At 34.5% G+C, this 22939-nt stretch overlaps 1 protein-coding gene across 1 annotated transcript in view; it reads left to right on the plus strand.

Moving 5' to 3' along the window:
- Positions 1–22939, plus strand: part of LOC148946230 (uncharacterized) — a 309809-nt gene that overhangs the window by 245052 nt on the left and 41818 nt on the right. The window contains exons 53-60 of the mRNA XM_089097640.1: positions 3665–3821; positions 5758–6024; positions 6674–6788; positions 9638–9792; positions 12173–12330; positions 13755–13890; positions 17332–17473; positions 20164–20436. Coding sequence (XP_088953766.1) covers positions 3665–3821; positions 5758–6024; positions 6674–6788; positions 9638–9792; positions 12173–12330; positions 13755–13890; positions 17332–17473; positions 20164–20436 — 1403 coding nt within the window. The remainder of the gene's footprint in view (positions 1–3664; positions 3822–5757; positions 6025–6673; positions 6789–9637; positions 9793–12172; positions 12331–13754; positions 13891–17331; positions 17474–20163; positions 20437–22939) is intronic.

The raw sequence follows: 22939 nt of genomic DNA on the forward strand, positions 1-22939 counted from the left end.
AACTGTGACAAGGTAAACCACAACCAAATACTACTGAAATATTCCAACTCTTGCATTTCAGCGAAAGAAATCCAAAATGAACGTTGGAAAATTAAGAGAATGTAACTGTGACAAGGTAAACCATGACAAAGCACTACTGAAATATTCTAACTCTTGTATTTCATCGAAAGAAATCCAAAATGAACTGAAATTCTCAGAAATCCATTTGTCCTAGTCGATTACGTCATTCTATGCCCATAAATGGATTCCTTTCACGAGCTCCTGATAGGGTTCTACCGATTTTGTAATCAATTTCTCTGGAATTCTCTCCCTTCGATTACGCAATAAATTTCTCGGAAATCCTCTCCCCTCGAGGGATTCTATGCCTATATATGGAGTCCCGTCACGTGCTCATGAGGTTAGGTTAGGTTACGCAATCAATTTCTCGGAAATCCATTTTCCCTCTCGAGTCCTAGATCAATATATCTCTTCCCCACCTTCCCCTTAGAAACAACAAATTAATTCCCCTTTCTTGAACCAATAATTCCCCTTAGACACAACAAATTAATTCCTCTTTCGTGAGCCAATAATTCCCCTTAGAAACAGCAAATTAATTCGCCTTTCGTAGATCAATAATTCCCCTTAGAAACAACAAATTAATTCACCTTTCGTGACAAATCAATCAACCTTGACATCATCCGTCAGACATTAATAAACTTCGCCCGGAAGCAATTCTCCTGGACGAACACCAAAAACATTAAAAAACTTCGCCCGGAGACAATTCTCCTTGAAAATACATCAAAGTATCAATTTCTCGGAAACGTGTTCTCCCTGGGGAATTCATGCCCATATTTGGTGCCCCGTCGGACTGACAGCACAGGTGTTCTCCCTAGGAACTCTTTGCCTATGACGGGACTCTAGAGACTCCCGTCGGCATTAAACTAAATTGTAGATGGCAGCAGGGGTGCCCGTCACGAGTTATAGGGTCCTCTCTACTCACGGCCACGATCAGACCACACGTTTCTTACACCATATCTGTCTCTTGCACCTTCAAAAATGGCTTTTTTCATTTTTGTAAGATATTCCGTGACAAATACGCCTGATCTCGCCAGCTTGGATTTCGCTCTGAAAACAGTATACGCCGTATCTTTAGTTGCATATTTCACAATAACTGGCGCAACAGTCGTAGGGGTCTGGATATTCTGGACAGCATTCAAAAGTCTAAAACGGTTTACAGACAACAACTGTTCTTTCTGGACATTTACACCCATTTTCTTCACTTTATCAAGAACAGTAGTACCAAGGTCATTTCCGGGGTCCTGCTCCACTAAAAAAAAAAAAAACTAAAGAATCAAGTAAACGCTCCTGTTCATAATCATCCAGCTTTTGCTCAATGGTAGAATACAACTCTTGAATACAACACAAAGTTTGAGAAAATAGAAAAACTGTTTTCATCTCTGGATAGCCAGATTCAGTCATTAGAGCTTCGGGTGGCTACCATTGAGCAAAAGCTGGATGATTATGAACAGGAGCGTTTACTTGATTCTTTGGGTTTTTTTTTTTTTTTAGTGAAGCAGTACCCCGGAAATGACCTTGGTACTACTGTTCTTGATAAAGTGAAGAAAATGGGTGTAAATGTCCAGAAAGAACAGTTGTTGTCTCTAAACCGTTTTAGACTTTTGAATGCTGTCCAGAATATCCAGACTTATCCAGAATTTGTCCAGCTTTTGCTCAATGGTAGCCACCCGAAGCTCTAATGACTGAATCTGGCTATCCAGAGATGAAAACAGTTTTTCTATTTTCTCAAACTTTGTGTTGTATTCTAGAGTGATTGAGTCATATATTTCCGAAACAATCAGTTCAGGGTTCAGAGCGGCTTGTTGCGATGAGCCTGCTACTCCTGTCACGGAAACCACTTTTTCCTGAACTTTTTTTTTCTATTTCTCTTACTAGGCCAAATTTAAGCTTTGTAACTTCATCTTGGGCTAAAGTAAGTTGCTTTCGGATTGCAGATGATTCGCTCAAAGCAGTTAAATCAGTATCCGCGCCTTTCGCAGTTTTCTTTTTTATTAACCGATAGTAAAGATCCGGAGAACATTCACACTCACGAAAAGCATGGTTAACGCCCTTAGCGGTTTTTTTTTCGAAGCTTCAGCATAATTTCCACTATATGAAAGAAGATTCTCTTCCACCACAGTCTGAAAGTCATAGGAAGCGTAGCAAAAAACAATAGATTTTGGCGTAGACTCTTTTTGATTTGTTATGTTAACAATCCGGACTGGCCAGAGGGGATATCCTTTGAACCGAGCTACCGCTAAATCTCCCTTCTGAAACTGTACCATGATGAAAATAAAATCAATAAATCAAAAATAGACTTATCTTTACCAGACAGGGCCACGTAATGCGGAGGCAGACACCCTTATTGGAGGAGGCCCGGTGGAACGTGGTAGCCTGTCAGTTTTTTCCATCGTACTCCGACATCCCAAATTTCTGCTTTCAAATTGTCCGTATTAAAAAGGAAAAACTGTCACTGCTATGACGTTATTTGGCAAACACTCCAATTGCACAACTTCTGTAATAACTTAATTAATTCAAGGTTAAAGAATAAGTTCAAACAATTCAAAAGTTCAAACAGGTTTATTCCCTTTGAGAGCTAGTTCAATACCGGGAGCTAGTTCAATTACTAAGTTTTCAAATGTTTTGTATTAATTTAAATAATGAGAATCAATAAACACCTTGAATAAGAAGCTGGTTTTGGTTTATTTGTATACCAGAAATAGTCGCTACTTTGAAGTAGCAGTCTTATAAATGCTACATTAAAAAAATGGTTTCATCAGTGAAAAAGTCACTAATAAACACATCAAATACTGATTCACTCCATTTATGGTTTACGTTCAATCAGGAACGTATCCAGGGGGGAGGGGTTATAAAAGGATTTTTTCGGGGGGGGAGGGGAGCTACAAAAAAAACGCATACAAAATTTGTTTATATTCATTTTTGTTGCGTTTTTACGAGTCGAACAAACATTTTGGGGTGGGGGGTTCCAACCCCCCCCCCCGTGGATGCGGCCTTGTGTTTAACCTTAAAATTAGATTTGTTGTGACTAAGAACAATTATGGTTGACATCAGGTTCTTGTGACCAGCTCAGGTTTTGTCTTTTTTCAAAATGACTTTCCCAAAGGGTAATTCTATCCTTATTCTTTGTTACTATTTGAAAACCCTCCTCAATATTCGTAACATTGCTGAGAAATTTTTCTTACTAATATGCGTGGCTAAAAATAAAAAAAATATAATGTTAAAGAGTTTTTGCAGGTTAATGCATTCCGTATTAAGCGAATCAATTATGTATATTTTAAAAACGTCAATAGGTTAATTTAATTCATAGAAAGTGGCTTTTTATACTGAAAGCTATTTAAAAAGTAGATTTTTATAGGATAATATGCTTTTATTACTAAGAAACACAATACATGTATTTACATTTCCAAGTTTTTTTTTCTTACACATTTTTGGATGGTCTCTTTTTTGCCCCTTCTTCAGCCCTTAAAAGATCGCGACCATAGTTCATATATACAATTTTTTCAACGGTAAAAATTCTTCTTTAGAGTTTTCTAACTTTACAAAATTTATTAATTTAATAGTTGGTTGAAGGTGTAGCCGTTTCTAAATTGTGTTTTGAATTTTCTAGGATGGAGAGCCTTTGGATTTACAGAGTGATAAATATGAACATGTGAGGGAGGGAAAGAAAAGGCAGCTTATAATACGATCCGTTTCCGTGCATGACGAAGGTGAATACACTTGCTCACTTGGTGAGAATGAATGTACAGCTGAACTTGTTGTAATTGGTAAGCTAAATTTCGCAAGATTTATGAAAACCTGTGTAGTTTTATCTTATTTTTTAATAAGAAAATTCACCATGAGCAATATATGAACCTGTGATCTTCTTTGATTTATACAAATTTTCTAGCCACCTATTACACGTAAATTGTAACTTTGCTGCACTATGCTAACTGAAAAGAATTTGGATACAGTTTCATTTTCTTTTATAGTGACATAAGAAACTTTATATTTGGACCCAGAGCTGCAACTTTGGAAGTGTTGAGCCCAGAGTATATAAATTTAAACCTGTAAATTCTCTTTATCCTAAAAAAATATTGTTAAAATATCTTTCTATTAGCAGCTTAAATAAAGGGTAAAATTCAGTTTGTAAATATACTACTAAATTATGATATAACGACGTAATATATAAGATATAATATAAAAAGATATAAAGAATTCGCACAATAGAAAGCAAAAAACTTGTTTTTGCTATTTTCATTGAAAAACACCTGTTTTTTTTTTGTTCCGGAAAAGGCTCCCGAATATTTCCAAGTTTTTGAACCTCGAATTAAAGTAGCTTTTAAGCTACACAGGAGAGAAAGGGGATCTGAGGATGATTCGTTACCTCTTCAAGAGGTGACAAGGGGATGGAGTGGCTTCAAAATATTAAACATTCCTCCTGTAAAATCTTATATGCTCGTTAAGTAGAAGGCAAAAGAAGTAATATCTTTGAAAAAGAAATCTGAATAACTTTCTATACATCTATAAATTGTTATAAATAGGAGTATTTTTAAAATTAACTTTTTGTTACTAAACCTGGTTTTTTTTTTCCCTTGTCGATCCAAGATATGTGACGATTTTTAAGAGACACTATGTAGATTTAATAGGGGCTCATATTGGCCCTTGAAGGAAACAATGTCTGCACTTTTGGGATTAAATTAAGCCTTTGATCATGCGAAATTTCATCCCGAACATCTTTCATCTTACTCATTATCTACTACACTAGAGCTTACCCTTGTTGATTTTCAATGTTCATTTATTTCGAATTTTGATTCGAAGTTTTTAGTATGAACTTACTCATACTTTAAAGGGGGAATTGTTTTGTGGAAAAAAAAAAAACTGTTGAGACAAAGCCAACTGCTTTTACTGTGTTGACTCGTAATATATCAGTTTTTATGCATAATATGGTTCAGAATCTTGATTTTGCCCCAATGCGCCTGAAGGAGGGATCCCTTGAGGCCTAAATTCTTGATTCTACACTCCAGAGGAGTGTTTTCTAACCAATAGAAATGACCTATTAAAACATTGATTTTTCAATGTATATTCAAAACATATGCTCTTTTCCACCCCCAACTCTTATTCCAGACTTCCAAATTGTCAGAATCATACCTAATATTTCACTGATAATATTATATTTAGGCATCTTCTACATAAATTACTCGGGACAGAGGACGATGAGAAATAAATTAAAAAAAAAACTTCTATAAGGTAAAGAAATAACACTCCCGAGGACAGTAACGATAATGTCTCATAATTAATGTCTCATAACAACATTCGCATTACTCATTTTAACACAACTCTAATAATTAGTATCGTACTGAAACCCATATCCCATATTTTCAGACAATTTACGTGTTTTTGAGACACAATGAGGTTTTAAAAGAATTCTTACAAAATAGAGAAAAAACACACGGATACACTTTTTCTCACAGTTAGTTAGGAGCTTCCAAAATCGAACGATGGAAAATACATAAGTTGTGAACACTGTATTATACAGTTTAGTGAGTTTTAGCTTATCAAAATAACCTTTCACTTTGGCAAGTAGGCTGTTAGTTTTTTTAAGATCTTTTAGTGTATCCGAGAATACCAACTACGTGCTCCATATCCTTTCTAATGCGTTGTAAAAACTGAATTATGAGTTAGCAATTCTAGATGTTTATTTTACACCTTTTCTCTTTATAGAACTACCGCCGGAAATCATAAAGAAGCTAGAGGATGTTGCAATTGGACGCGGAGAAACAGCATCTTTCGATGTTGAACTGACAAAAGGAGATGCGCTTGTCCGTTGGTTTAGAAATGGTAAAGAAATTACGTTCGACCAGAGAACTACCCTTGAAATTGACGGCAAAAAACAACGCCTAACTGTTAAAAACTGCGTTATCGAAGATTCTTGCGAAATATCTTGCACTGTTGGCGATGTCAGCTCCTCTGCTAATCTTAGGGTTGAAGGTAACTATAAAATGTCAACTATTAACTTTTAAATATTACAAATCAAAATCGTAATGTATTTAAGGTGCAGCAAGAAACTAAAAAAAATCAAAAATGCACTGAGTGGCTGACAATCTTTCTCTTCGTCTGATCTCTATAACGCCAATCAATCTCATTGACATGGGATCAGATTTAGGATCTTATCTCGAAAATACATGCCACTCGATTTGCTATTATTATTTGTTCCTTTATCGTGTAGATGAGACGATTTGAAAAATATAGAAAGAAATAACTGAATAAGTAGGCTAGTCAAGTGACTCTAAGACCTACATTTTTTGTATACGTTGGAGTAAAATAAAACCAGCCCCTTAATAAGATACAGAGGGATCTTTTAACAAATTGAACAATAAATAAATGTGAGGCCTCTTATGGAAGCATAACTTTTGATGAGTAAATTCAAAATTAGTAAGCCAAAATGTGAATAGCGATTATCCTGTGTAAGAGGTAACTCCAGCCACCACAAATCGATGACTACATACGACTGATTGGAATATTGAAAAGTAAGTGTGTATAATTTTACCTATAGAGTAAATGTTTGTTGTGTGTATCATTAAATTCGTCAATAATTAATTTTAAGAAATAATTTAGCTTTAATTACTTCTTTGTTTAGCCCCAGCTGTTGAGTTCACTGGAAGACTGCCAGAAATTATCAGTGCCATGAAAGGCAGCGAAGCCACTTTTACTGTTGCCGTATCACAGGAAGACGCAGAGGTGACATGGTATAGGTAAAAAAATTCCATAAATCTATATTTGGTTATTAACGCTCAAGCCCTTTCACAGTGTGGGAGAGAGAAGGGATTTGGTGCAAAAGGTGCAAATCGTATAACCTTACAGCCACTTATAAGAAAATGCTTGAAACAGAACTTCTCCCTTAGCGATAAGCTCATAGATGTATCATGTATAAGACAAAGATCTTAACTCCTCCTATTACTGTTTGGCTCAGGTACTTACACAATAAGGGGAGGGAGAAGATTATCTATGGATCTATATACCCCGCCCCCCCCCCATGAAATTTAGTAAGGCTCAGGTACCTATATTTTAGGAGGGACACAGTTTTGTTATTCGTGCTCAGGCTCGTCGACAGGGTAAGACAGGAAGAGGTCAGGGGCAAATTCTGTGACGTTGCAGCAACTAAAATGAAAAGCATCGCAACAAAAATATTTCTTTAACGATAAGTCTATGGACAGAAATGTTAATAATCCTAAATCCTCTGATTACTGTTCGGCTTAGCCACTCATACAATAGAGGGGGGTCTTCAGATTTATATACCCCGCCCCTCTCCCCCTCCATGAATTGTACAAATATTACTAATTGTTTCTATTAATGGTTTTTAGATTTAAATAACGTATTTTATTATTTGCCGGATCCTTGAAAAAATTCCTCTATGTTTGCCTGTTTAAGCTCTACAAACCTTAATAGTATGTTATCTACTCATTCATTTTGCTTGTTTTTAAATATTTCTTAGTTCAGACTCATCTAGTATTATTTTCTTTAATCATGTTTCTTAAATACTTACGTCTCAAAAAAACTCTCCTCTTTTCTCCATGTTGGTACCCATTAAAAAAAGGTTGAATGTTTAATCTGTGCTAGGCAGTTCAATTTGTACCAAATCCTTATATGGAAAAGCTTGTGAAAATTCATGTCTTTGAGTTTATGTCTTTTAAATGATCTCTGTATAGGAAAGGTCCTAAAAAAATTGAGCTGTTCGAAACTGTATTTAGAACTCAATAAGAAGATCCTATTTTAGGACCAATTAGTTGAGAGAATTCCAAATCTTACTATACTGCACAATAATTTCTTCCTATACTTCCTTTTTCTTTCTTTTTTTAATATTTGCATACTTTATTACTATTTTGTATTACACAATAGAATGTTGAATCCTTTGGATGAACAGATAACCTAAAGAAAAATAATTTATATCATGGGATATTAAGCCATGGAACATCTGTATCTCAAGATTGTACCTATGCTTATTAAGTCTTAGAATTTCCCTCGCTATCGTATAACCTTTATTTATTACTTTAATGGTGAAATAATAATAACTAAGTTTTTGTGTGTTTTGTCTTGCTCCCTTTTTCCCCATTTTGACCTAGAAGATCTGTTTACCATTGAACATTGCAAAGAAACCTACACATGAGAACTTAGCTTAGGCACAGTGGAATCTCCAGAAAACTCTAAAACTAAGAGCAGTTGACGACAAATCCTTCACCATTACTACCGATTGACTTGAACTTCGATCCATCTTCTCCAGAGGAAATTTCCATAGCCAATATGCTCTAGTAACTGAAAAGCATTGATGTAGCATTATGTTCAGCGTTATATAGTGTTTTGATATGATCCAAGTAGGTTGTTGTATCTTATAGTACTGCAAATATTTAAACTTCTCATTGTATTTAAATATTTTGGTTACTATTTGACAGAGTTCATTCTTTACTATACTTCTTGACTTGTTCAAAAACTGTCGCAAAGCTTTCGTGCAAATCAGCACTCAGTTTTTTTTGCCATAAACAGTTTCTGGTTTAACAGAGACAAGAAGATTATTGCCTTGGTCATTGATGCGTGTCTGCTTTTTTCAACTTCAAGTTTGGCAATCTACTCGAAATTGTCTTAATTAGGTCTTGTTAATCCTCTATCTGAGTATAATTTTCTACAAAAACGTAAGGAGGATTCGATAATTTGAATACTGCATAAATAAATTCCACAATTGCCACACTGTGGTACTTTTTCTTGTGTCAGTTTCCTATTGCACAAATAACACAATTCAAGTCTTCTATGTTCTTTAGCATATGTTTCGATCCGACAACATTTTGAAAACTTATGGGATGACGCCATTATATATTGACGGTGATGCCATCAATATCACTAACATCATAATATAGGTTATATTTTTTTTTCATTCGTTGTAACTTACATTTTTAGTTTCATTCAAGAACTACTTGTATCATAAAAATTATGTTCGTAAGCTATGCCGGGTAAAACTTTTGCCGCTCTAATCATTTTTATTATATTTTTTTATATAGTCACCGGTTGGCTGCTTTTATTCAAAAGGCCGTACATGACCCAGCATAAATTTAACACGAAAACGAAAACAAAAACATTTTGACTTTTCGGTTGGCATTATTAAACAGTGGTTTATCGAAGATATTTTTTTCCATGATAGCTAAGATGAGACAAACACAATTATAGTATCAAAAGGCCTGAATTCCGAATATTTGTGCATTTGAGAAAAGGAAAAATTAAGTCATATTTTGGAAAAATTAGAAACTACTTATTGAAAAATAGTTTCTTGAGAGATTGCATATCTTCTTATCAAGATTACAATATCTACCAAGATTACATATCTTAAAAGTTTTTTAAGATATATTAAAACAAATTCGACCCATCCATTGTTCTTGATTCATTTAGTAGGGCAGGTTATGAACATCCCTTTGATAAAATTATTTCATAGTCTTTCAAGCTACTGAAACCGAGATCCGATTTTACTTTACTTCAGGTATCAATTCTCTTTCCTCTTTTGGACTCTGCAATTCAGGATGCTTCAAAAGCAATATTTATTGTTCCTAATTTCCTTTAGAAACAAGACCAAAATATGCCAGTCTGAACGCTACAAGATTAGTGTCGATGGTGCAACAAGAACTTTGGTAATTAAAGAATCTCAACTTGATGACGCTGATAAATATATTTGTAAGCTTGGAAAACTGAAGACTAGTTCAACTTTAGTTGTTGAAGGTATGTTAGACTTACAATTTCTATCGTTATACCTGTTTATTTGTGCATCATGACACCCAAACCACGACATAATTTGTGTTTCTCTCTCTTTTTTATAGCTCTACAGATCTTCTCTATTTTCATTTATTCAAGAATTAAGGGGGCAAAAACATATACGAAGAGATTAAAAGTAAGACAAAAAATTGCAGTAAGAAAAAAGGGAAATTGCATATGGTAACTTGGACACTAATGTATACCTATGTCTTGCTGCATATTTGGGAGGACACCAAAAAGTAAAAAAAAAAAACAAAAAAAATAGCAAATCGCTTTCCCGAGAACAAACCACAAAAAAAAATCTATCTAACAGTTCGTGGTAACGAACTGTAAGTAAGGAGCGACCCGGCTCATTAGTAACCAAAACTCTAAAAACCGTAATTTTGATACCAATAGAAAAACCGTAATTTCTATGCTGATTTCAAATATATAAGTTTCATTAAGTTTTGTCTTACTCATCAAAAGTTACGCGCCTGAGAAAATTTGTTTTATTTTCGAAAAAAGGGAGAAACATCCCTTGAAAGTCATAGAGCTTTAACGAAAACCACACCATCAAATTCAGCGTATCATAGAACTCTAATATAGAAGTTTCAAGCTTCTATTTGCAAAAATGTGGAATTTTGTATTTTTTGCCAGAAGAAAGATCACAGATGCGTGTTTATTTGTTTGTTTTTTTGTTTTCCCAGGGGTGATCGTATCGATCCAGTAGTCTTAGAATATCGTGAGAGGGCTCATCTGAACGAAAATTAAAAGCTCTAGTGCCCTTTTTAAGTGACCAAAAAAACTGGAGGGCAACTTGGCCCCCTCCCACGCTCATTATTCCCGAAGTCACCCAATCAAAATTTTAAGATAGCCATTTTTTTCAGCATTGTCGAAAATCTAATAAATATGTCTTTAAGGATGACTTCATCCCCCACAGTTCCCGGGGAAAGGGCTACAAGTTATGAACTTTGCCCATTTGTTTACATATAGTATTGATAAATGGGAAGTATACAGACGTTTCAGGAGGGATTTTTTTCTGGTTGGGGGGGGGGGGGGGGGGGGGCTGGGGGAGGATCTTTCCATGGAGGATTTTTCTTTGGGGGAAGGGACATTTCTATGAAGGGGGCGGCGGATTTCCCAGCATTATTTATAAAACAATCAGAAATTAAATAAAAAAAAACAAGTTTTTGTCAACTGAAAGTAAGGAGCACCATTAAAACTTAAACCGGGCTTTGTGATTTAGGGGTTTGTGATTCGAACAAAAATTCGAACTTAAGCGTAAAGAGCGAGGTATTGATTAGGGGTAAACTCCCTAATATACGTACTAAAAATATACAAATATAGAAGTTCGTTAAATAAGTTAATTCGTAAGTTACGTCACAATAAAATTTCGAGAAAGCCATTTAGCCAAAACAATAAAATTAATATGCAAATTTCATTCTAATTATTCATGTACGGCGAGCATAAATCAAAGCTGCATTAATTAAACAACGTTCAGAAATTAAATTTAACAAAACAAGTTTTTTTTAACTGAAAATAAAGAGCGACTTTCTAAAGTCGCTCCTTAAAACTTAAAACGAACAGAAATTATTCCGTATATGAAAGGGGTTGTCCCCTCCTCAGCGCCTCGATCTTTATGCTAAAGTTTGACTCTGTCACACAACATTATTTTTTAAAACAATAAAAAATTTTAGCGTAAAGAGCGAGGCGCAATTTCTGTTCGTTTTAAGTTTTAATGTCGCTCCTTACTTTCAGTTAAAAAAAACTTGTTTTTTTTATTTAACAAGTGATTAAAAACGAAAAATTGACTGTACTCGCGATGAAAATAATAAGAGCGACTTGGTCCAAAGAACTTCATATATGAATCAGGAGAGTTTTTTTCCCCTGTTCTTAACACCTAAAATAAGTCTAGGAAATAGCTTTTGTCCCATTTAGGAGACTTTATTTTAAACATATCTATACCTTTTTAAAATAGCAAAGTAACAAAATCTGAATCGTCATACCCAATCCAAAATTGCATCTGCAGATTTCCAGCAATAAGCTATTTGATCTAGGTCCTTATTTACTTGTCATATTTGTAGAAGGGGACGCAAAAAGGGAGTACTTCAGGACATTGACCAAAAATTTTGAAATATTTGCAATTTTTCAATGTTTTTGGCCCTTCCTCCAAATTTGTGCTCCATCCTTAATAATATTCCCACACCCCTCTATCTAGGTGTCTGTTCTGTAAGTAGATTAAAAAAAATTTCTCTAACTCTGTTATAATAAGATAGATACTGAAAAGAAATAATTACATTGTATTCCATAAAATACTTTAATAAGAAGAATTGAATTAGTTTTCAATAAATATTGTGTCTCTTTTCAGCACTCCAAGTGGCCCCTAAAGTTCAGGAGGAGAATGTCAAACTCGTCCAAAAGGTTAAGAAAGGAGACGACATTACTTTCAACATTCCTTACACTGCTGAACCCCAGCCTAAATCTCAATGGTTCTTTAACAATCAGCCGTTGAAGAAAACCAGAAAGGTAAACAAATTTGAATTTTAAATATTTAATTGTGTCATATGCAATCCATCCGAGGGTTCATCGAATGACCTTACCCTTTTCTCAATAAAGTTCTGGGCATTTGAATGGACATATTAATCTCCGTACAATGTCCAGGCCTGTCATCGACGTTTTTTTTTTTTAATTACTCCCACTGACTTAATATCTTTATGGGTAAGTCATGTGTTTTTCTATCCTCAGATAGTCTTCTTCCATATGAGAAGTCTAGCACTCTTTAACTGACGTAGTTGTTCAGTTAACATAAAGTATAACCAAACCATATGTCGTATTGACTTAATACGATAATAAATATTTAGCAACTGGTGAATTACCCTGATCTGTTTTGGATGTTTGAGGTTCAAAATTATCACATCTAATCTGAATAGTGTCTAGCCAACACCACCTGAGCTGTTGAAATGTTCATATGTGAAATTGCGGCATATCAATTGGTGCTGCCAAAGCATTACCTTATTCCAGAAAATACGACGGATATTTGGATTATCGAAATTGAATAATATGCTTTCAAAACATCAGTTGGAAATTGAAAAGGAAACTTTCTAACAGCTTTCAATTACCAATACTACCCTAAGGCATGAAATAATTATCAAATTGTTTCAGTGGTTGTTTCTTGATAGAAAAAAATTACTTTGCTGTAAAATTATGAAACTGTGACTTAGATAGTTTTCATTAATCGCTGTTGAATTACATAAAAAGCCAATGCAGTAAGGATCATTCTGGCACTCGAGATGTTTTACACGCAAGAGAATTCCGCTAGCTAGATTTCAATTGGAAATCTCACTTTCCATACGCCAAGCTACAGATCTTTGGTAAAGACCGAACCCCGGTTTCACAGCTTTTTGCTGAGGAATATCTGAAGATTTACTGAGCCACTAGCGGTAAATTATGTGCTTCTATTTTTTGGTGAAAAGACAAAATTTTTTGGCTGATGCACTACGAAAGATCTTAGTTTTTGAAATATTTCCCCAGGCGTTTGGAAAATTATTGGTATGAAATTGATATGATTTTCTTTTATCGGCTGAAGAATATTTAAGATCTGCATAGATTTTTAGAATTTATTTTTGTATCAAATCTGTTGTCTGTACAGTTGTTTTTTTAGAACACAAAAATTACCAGACACCAGCTTTTGTTTAGCATAGGATTTTTACCTCACCTTAGTTGTCCTGTCTTTCTCTCTGTCTCTCACTCACTGTTTCTCTCTTTCTCTCTCTCACTCTCTCTCTACTTATCTATCCTTTTATCAATTTCTGCTTCTCTCTCTTTCTATTTCTATGTCTCTCCTTATATATATATCTCCCTCTCTCGCTCTCTATCTTTCAAAACTGTTTTGATAATTAGTTGTTATACTTTGCTCTGTCAGTAATATTATTCTTTGTACAATTTTCAAGATTGTTCCAACAATATCAAGTGACTGTGTCTCAATCACAATCCATTCAGTAGAAGAAGTAGATTGTGGCACGTACACATGCAAAATGACCAATGCTTGTGGGGATGTGTCTATTGATGTCACCTTACAGCTTCTTGGTATGTTATGGCTTCCTATAATTTTACTTGGCAGAGTGTACATATTATTCTGGAACTGAGGTCTCAAATCCAGGCAATTTAAAATTTATCTCGTGCTATTTAAAGAATTAAATTTGTACTTCCCCATACCAAAATAAGTAAAATAAAAAATAAAGATATTGCTTGTTCTTTGACTATTTTTCTAGTCATGTTTTGGGATTTACATAGAAATACTGGATCCTCGTTGATAATTCTTGATTCAATCAGTTGACAAAGGTTGTATAATCTTTATATCTTAATTCGCTACTATAGAATCATAGCTGCTATAGGAATATTGGCCAGAAAAATAGCTTAACTCACTGATCATATTCATGTTTGGCCGCTTCAGAGGCCACAATGAATCATATCCTTGAACAGGGTTTCTTCTGAACCCCGAATTCTTTTTGATATTTTTGAAGCCCTTAACAAATTTGCTAAAATGCAAAATAGTATGTTTCGCAAGGAACATACACCTTAAGTACTAAAAGCACAGGGTCTCAACTAAGTCAATTGACGATTTTTATTCATTGGAGACACAGAGTTAAATTTTGCTCAAACAAAAAGGAAGACACAGCGTTTGGTCTAATTAACGGAAGGAGGAATCGTTATTTTTATTTATTAATGTCTAGCATTACTCTATGGTCGATTTTAAAATACAATTTTAAATTTTAAATATTTTGCAAGTAAAGTTCCAAAACCATTTTCTAAAAAAAAAAAAAATTAAAGGAACAGTAAAGAACCACATTAAACCAAATACGATAGAATTAAGCAAAAAAAAAAAAAAAATGAACAGTTCAAACTTAAAACGAATGGAACTATTCGTTTTAAATCACTACTAGTGAAATTAAAAAGGAACTGCATAGTCAGAACGCTTCTGACATATCAAAGATACGCCCTTTTGACAACCTGAATGCATATAGTATCTTTTGATTTAGTTCAACTTCACCCTAAACATTCTCTTAAAGTTTCAATTAACCTTTTTGAAAACCTGGATGCCCATTATGTCTTTTGATTTAACTCAACATACCTCTCAAGATTTCCTGAAGGTTTCAACTTAATACCAATTGCCATTCGTGAGATATTTAAGATGCACCCTTATGGTAACCTTGATTCCCGCAGTGGCTTTCGATTTGGTTCACCATCCTCCCTAGCTTTTCCCAAAAGTTTTGACTTATTGCCCTTAGATGTCCTTGAAACATCACTGCTATGCCCTTTTGACAACTTTGATGCACATAGAGTCTTTTGCTTAAATCCAAAGATCCTAGGGTGTACTTGAATCTAGTTTGAAGTTCCCCCTCAATATGTCTTGAAAGTTTGAAGTTATTACGATTAAGGATTCCAGACATATTGCCCATGTGCCTTCCTGATAACTTATATTCAGATAGTCTTTTGATTTAGTTCAACATCTTCCTTAAAATTTCTTGAAAGTTTCAACTTGATAGCTTTAGTCGTTCCTGAGACATTGCAGATACACCCTTTTGACAACATGGATGCACGTAGTGTCTGTGTAACCCCCCTCACTATTTTGAAATCCTCCTCAATATTCCCTGAAAATTTCAAAATAATATCCTTAAGGCCCATTCAGAATGAAATTTTACTAGTAGCCTTCTTCTATTAACTTAGCCTCCACTAATTTGAGCCAATTATAATTTTAATAGAATTTTTCAGCCACTTTTACGAAACATATTACTGGCTCAAATCCGTCCTAGCTAAATGTTAGTATTCGTAAAATCTTATTTGGGCCTTTTAGTCTTTCTTAAAAGGCAACACAAGTGCCCTTTCGACAAAATTATATGCATAGTGTCCTTTGATTTAGTGCAACATTGCCCAGCATTATTGTCTCAAAGTTTCAACTTAGAATCCCTTCGCCGTTCCTGATATATTGTAGATGTTCCCTTTTCACTCCCTGGATGCAAATAGTGTCTTTGTTACTTTAACATTTTCCTCAACATTTGCTAAAAGATCCACCTACCCTTAGCTGCTTTCGGAATAGTACGGATTCGCCCTTGTGACAATCTAGGTGCAGATAGTGTCTTTTGATTTAATGCAACGCCCCCTGAAATTTTCAACTTAATTTTGCGAGTTGTTTCAGAAATATTATAGATACTCCCTTTTGAAAACCTGGATGCTGACAGCATCTTTTAGTTTTGTTCAACGTTCCTCTCAAAGCTTCTGAAAATTTGAATATGGTGCTCTTAGTCGTTCGTGAGATATACAAGGACAAGCTGGATGCACTAAGTGTCATTTAATTAAATTTAAAATCCCCTTCAACATTCCCTGAAACTTTCATCTTAATACTCTAAGCTGATCCTGGGATATTGCAGATACGGCTTTTTGATAACAGGGATGTATATAGTGTCTTTTGATATAGTTCCATGTCCCCTAAATATAACCTCAAAGTTTCAAATTAACACCCATAGCCGTTCTTTAGATTTAAGGATACACCCTTTGAAAACTTAGATGTACATAGCGTGTTTTGATTTAGTTTAACGTTCCTTTCAACATTCCCTTGAATTTTTAATTTAAGAGCCTTAGACGTTCCTACCATATTGCAGGTACACCCTTTTCACAACGTGGATGTACTTATTGTCTTTTGATTTAGTTTGACATCCCCCTTATTATTCCCTGGAAGTTCCACCTTAACGCTCTTAGACTATTCGGCTAACGCCATCCTTACGAAGCGGCCTGGAAACAAAAAAATAATAATTATTCAGAGCCATTTCGGTGTTTACTCAAGGAGCACTACAGTGTAGCCCGAGCCTTTTTTTCAGTTTCAATATATTTTTTTTCCTACCCCTACTTTCTATTTATTTAAGACTCTATAGTTAAATATGTCAGCGGATTGTTTCTAATCTTAGTAAAAAACAAATAAAAGAAAAACTTGAAAAAGTCTGGCCAGAGTTGGCCAGGCTCTGGCCAAACTTTACTTGACTTTTTGCGACCATTTTATACTTTAGAGGTCTTTTTCCTGTTTCTTAACAGTGTAAACTCAAACACAATGCACATAAATAATTATTTTGAATGATGTAAATATCTTCTGTATTCTACCTTGCACAGAAACTAGTTTCTTGTGAGTAATTAATGTGTCTCTAATATAATTTATAAATTAGAGATACATTACAGAAAACTGTCAGGTATACGAGTTTATGCGCATATGTCAAATGACCATCATCTTATCCGATATCTCGCTGATAACGTATTTTTCTCTTTTTTTCCTTACTCCTCACTTCTTTACTTGCACTAAAGTGCCTTTTACTGTTGTTATGTATTTTTTATTACTATCCATGTTTACTGGCTTTTCTTTTCTTATTTTTAAAGTTTATCCTTATCTATGTATTTTGTAGTGACAAGCAATTTGAATTAAGTTATATGCATAAATAAATAAAATCATTTAAATTTTTGGAAAACTACTTATATTTGCAGAAAAACCATCCGTACCTGGTGCTCCAGAAAGCCTCTCAGTTACAGATAGTTCAATTTCACTGCATTGGAAGGCTCCTGATTATGATGGGGGATCAGATATTACCCTTTACAAGCTTGAATACTGTGAAAAATCGTCGAAAAAGTGAGTTTGACCATCGGTCGCTGTTGTTTTCTTTAAAAGGCCTGAATATACTGTTATTTAGCAGTGACCCGCTGTTTTATATTATAAGCTATCATAGACACATCAAACTTTTCATAAAGTGAAACGTCCAACTAATATCGAGATTGAGGCGCTACAGAATCAGATTAAAATAAGGTTTATGTTTAGTCCAATTACATAAGATAATAAATAGATGTACTAAAGCTTAGGAACGTGGCAAACGTTATAAGAACCTAACATAGAATAAGATTAGCTTGTTTTATAATAAGATTCAAGCCTAAAAAAGAATTATTAGGCTTGATACACATTTTTCTCAAAAATTTTTTTTTGGCTGTAGCCAAAGCAGATTAGAGAACAAAACAGATTTTCGGCTATAGCCAAAGCAGATTAGCATATTAGAGAGCCACATAGTGGAGGGGTTCAAGGCACTATCTACGAAAATACAAAATTCTGCATTATTTCCGGGAAGGATAGTCACTGATGGGCGTTTATTTGTTGTTTTTTTTTCTTTTTTCCCGGTGATTATTCTGCATTTCTAGTTTTTTATTTGAATAACTCCTCTTTTGACAATTTGCGGTAAAAGACTAGGTTTGGTTGCGTGATTGACCATGTTTCTCGAGAAAAGTAAGAAAACTCTTATTTTGTCTATAGTAGCTTTAAGGCTCTTGTACATGTTGAATTTCATTGCATAATTCCATCGAGACAACACCCTTTTTCAGCAGAGTTAAAATCCTGTTTCTAAAACTATGCAAATTTTCATGTGCAATTAGACACCAGAAGGGAGGCTAACAAAGCAAGGACTTCGGGACGCAAGAAGACATTAAAACAACAAATAAGTAGGAAAAGGAGGCTATTCCTACTTGAATTTTAATAAAATGAAGCTCCTGGTGGAACTCCCCCTCTCTTTCTCTGCGAAATTTCTTTGTAGTACACATAACCTCTTCCCACCTCTCCACCTTTTGTACCAGTTGTTATATTTAACATGGTATAGGCAATTGTTTTAGCTATAAAGGAGGTAGTTTTTTTTTATCTGTAACAAAGGGGGAGCTATTCCTCTGCAGCCCCCATATTACATTCCTAGTCCAAAAAAGAAAGATTAGAAGTCCAAACCTCCCTCTATATTTACCAGAAGGCTCGTAGATTTTCGCATATTATTGCACTGTTTTAGGCTTCTGAAACACTCTATCATCTACACAATGATACGTAGGCCCTCCTTCATAATAGCTGATTGGTAACTATTCACCATTCTATATAATTATATCAAGCCTCAAATTAACCAACTTGTTTAAATGAAGCTTTAAAATAATGTCCATCTTAAGTGTTTATTTTGTATGTACTATTAACATCCTTAGGGACGAATTCACCACCGTGCATCATTACTCTATCTGAAACTAGGGAGCTTATTGTATAAGTTTTCGGTCGTTACAAATCTATTAGCCATCTCAGGATTTATTTGATAATTTTTTGGCCCTCTTTAGGGCAAAATTGTTGTTCTGCGCAACAAAATGGCAGAAAACACCGCGTTACTTTGGTACAATCTATTTACTGCTAAAAGGGGAAGTATAACTTTCATTTCCTATTTTAGCTAGCTGTCTCTCGATTTTCCCTCACCCTTCTTAAGCCTGAAGCCAACTGTCAAACATAAGATTGACAATTCTCTAATTTCAGGCTCTCTAATTTTAGTCAGCATACGATTTATGAAACATATATTACTGGAGTTAATATGTAGTATCTTAATGGGGAAAGGGAAACGAAGTTTCCCAAAGTCGTGACCTACCCAGACCTTTTTCTCACGCTGGAAAATGTTAGTATGCCGATTTTTCTGGAAAAAAAAATGCAGTGCTGTTTTCGAGAAACAATCTACATATATACTTTAATAACATGAATTATTGTCTGTTTAATTATCTTGCTTCTGAAAGTTTTCATGTTAGTTTTGGTTGAGATAAAGTCTTTCATTTAGAAAATCCATTAATGCTTTTTCCTAAAATTTCTCGCACTTTGGGATTACTATCTTATCTAAAACATTTTTTTCCTGTCCTTTCTTAAGGATACTATAATTTCCTATTGTAAATTTCTGCTTTCTCATTGCATTTCTGCTTGAGGCTTTAGAGCTTTAGAGCCAGACTCTCTAGAGTAAATCTATTAAATTGGTTTATTCCTATTAGTCTCATTTTTCAAGTTGAAGTAGGTGAAAATCTTGAATGACTCTCAGCCTTATGGTATTTCAGTTGCATCCTTAGTTATTTTTTGAAAATAATAAATTGCATAATTCATTCTAACTTGTCTCGGCTTTCTTAATATAATTTTACCAACATTTGAAGTTTAATTAATGCAAGGTCTTTGATTAAAACTGTTGACGGCATTGCTAATTTAATGAATATTCTTGTTCTACCTTGCTCAACCTTTAATTAGTTTGATAGGACCTGAATTATTTCAAGATAGCTCTCTAATATAACCTAATATATCAAAGCTATATAAAACAAAATGACAAGAAATTATTAAATATTGTTATTTTATTGTTTTAGTCTTGATTTCATTTAACGATTGTTCGTCTTAATGTACAAGATTATTGCCTTTTATTCTTGCTCTACTATTTATCAATGTACGGAAGTTCCGTAAGAAAGTTTATTAAATCAAATGATATCTGTTAAATTTTATATTCTTAATTATAGGTGGATAGCTGTGAATAAAAATGTAGATATCACTGAAACACAGTGCGAGGTTACAAATTTAACAAAGAACGTTGAATATAAGTTCAGAGTTTCAGCAATCAATGCCATTGGAGAAAGTCAGAAATCTGCTATTTCAACCTTTAAAATAGCTGCACCAATTAAACCTGAACCCCCCATTATACTAGAAGCTCTGAAAGATACTGTTGTCGGTCTCAAAGAAAAAGTTGTTTTCAGCTGTGTTATTAATGGAGTTCCAAAACCAACTCTAGCTTGGTAAGTTTTTAACTGCTAACTAAAATGATGATGTAAATTTGGTAATAAACATTTGCTGATGGTAAGTTTCTATTTTGATTTATTGCCCATATAAACAAATTTTGAATTTAATAATCGAGTACGCAAATTTACTACAAAGCAATATTATTAGTTCGCACTGTTAGGGTGCTTGCAAAAATCTCAAATTAGTGTGAATGGAAAAAATGACATGGAATAATATAGTAATATCAAAGGCAACGCTGTAACGTTCTCTATAGTAAAGAACCACAAGACTTCAATGTATTATTAAACTTCAGAGGGGACTCATTCGATCGGAAACTGATAGTTCTATTGTCCTTTTAAAGAATCAAAAGTGATCAAAAGTCAAGCAGCCCCTCCCAAGCCCTCTTTAACTGCCCTCTCCCCAAAGACGTTTGGTAAAAATTTTGAAATAACCATTTTGTTCAAACTAGTCTAGAGGTCAAATAACGGTGGTTCTGGAGATGACATGGTACGCCACAGCCCCTGGGGCAACGGCTGTAAGTTATTAATGTTGCCCATTGTTTACATACAGGGTTTGTTATGAGGAAAAAGGGGCATGTATGATCCCGGGTCTTCAAAGGGCCTTAAGATATTAATGCAATACTTTCCAGAAATGTTGAGCGGAGACTGAAAAAAAAATCAAAACACACTATGTGCATGCTGGTTGTCACAAGGACTTATTAATATTATCTCAGGAACAGCTGAGGGAATTAAGTTGAAACTTTCAGGGTATGTTAAAAGGTATATTGAAAAATATTTGGAGGGTAACCTCGCCTCCCCCATGCCCTTTTATCTGACCTCCCCCTAAGGTCATCTGATCAAAATTTTTAGATATATATTTTGTTCAAAATTTTTAAATATCTATTTTGTTGGTCAAATTCTATGCCTCTGGGGACTACATCACCCCCCAGTGCGCCTGCGGTAAGGACTTCAATTTGTGCAAATCGCCAATTGTTTATATATCGGATTTGTTATTGGAGGCTATGTTTGCTTCCAGGTATCCAAAAACGCTAAGAGTATTAAGATAAAATTCAATGAAATGTTTAGGGACATGTTGAACAAAATCAAAACACAATCCGAGCAAGCTGGTTGTCAATAGGCCGCATCAGCAACAGCCCAGGAACAGTGAAGCGTATTATGTTGAAAATGTTAGTGCATGTTGCGGGTAGGGGGGAAAGAAGGTTAAATAGTGATTAGATTGCAACAAGCCTCCTCCCTTGCTCATTTTAGTTTTCTCTCCCCTAAATACTTATCGAAATTCTGAAATGACAATTTTGTTTTAAATACTCAAGAGGTCAAATAACTATTCCTCCGTGGATGCCATGCCATCCGTACCCTAGAACGAGGTTTGTAAATTGTGTAATACTCTTGTGGTTTACATACAGGATTTATAACTAGGAAAGGGGAGATGTATGACCCTGAATGTGTCCTAAAGGGCTAAGGTATTAAGGGGAGAAGTTCAAGCATGTTGAGGGGGGGATGTTTAAAAGTTATTGGAGGTCAACCCGCCTTCCCCTAGTCTTTTTTTAGGTTTTTTTTTTCCGAATAGTCAAAAAATCCAATAACTATGCCTCTGGGGATAACATGTAAAAAAAAAGTTGTCCATTGTTTACATATAGGGTTGTTTGTTTAGAAAAGAGCAGAAGTTTTAAAGAGGTTCTTCAAAAAGGCCCAGGGTATTGAGATAAAACCTTCAAGAAACGTTTAGGGAGATGCTGAACAAACTCACACACACTAAGTACGTGATGGTTGTCAAAGGTGTATCTGCAATGTCTCACGAATGAATTAGTGTATTATTTTGAAACTTTTATGGTATGCTGAGAAGGAGGTTGAAAAGTGATCGGAGGGCAGCCAAACCCCCTTCAAGAGGCACCCCCTCAGCAGTGATCAAAATTTTGAGATAGCGTTTTGTTCAGAATGGTTAAAAGGTCTAGTAACCATGCCTCTAGGTATTGAATGACCCCACATAGGCAGTGGCAAACTGAAGCTAAAGCGGGCTTGACGCAACATCGTAATTCTGGGCCGATTTTTCAGTCATGACACATTCTCTGCGTTAAGTAGTTTGGTTTTAAAGCATATATTATTTAGTTCTATTTAATTATCGGATTCCAAGAAAAAATAATATATATGTATAAAAAATAAATAAACATAGTTTATTAAAACAAACTTTAACATAATCCATTAAAAAAACAAAACAAACAAATATACCCTGTCTGATTAGCTAGATTGCCTTTTTTCTCACTTTTATTTCTGAAAAGTCGTCAATTAATATGCCATAATTAATAGAGTTACTTAATAACTCTTTTCCTATATAAAATAATGATAAACTATTTAATTTTTGTTGGCCTAATGTGGATCCTAGCAAAAAAATTATTCTGGACGTTACTGAGAATGCTCTTTCACCGTTTTCATTGCTTATTGGAAGGGTTAAATAGATTCGTCTTAATAAAATAATTACGTTTAAGTTAGACAATATTGTAGT

The sequence above is a fragment of the Artemia sp. Qi Xiang Cuo genome, chromosome 12 (genome assembly GCF_049724085.1).
Source record: "Artemia sp. Qi Xiang Cuo chromosome 12, ASM4972408v1, whole genome shotgun sequence".
Classification (NCBI taxonomy): domain Eukaryota; kingdom Metazoa; phylum Arthropoda; class Branchiopoda; order Anostraca; family Artemiidae; genus Artemia; species Artemia sp. Qi Xiang Cuo.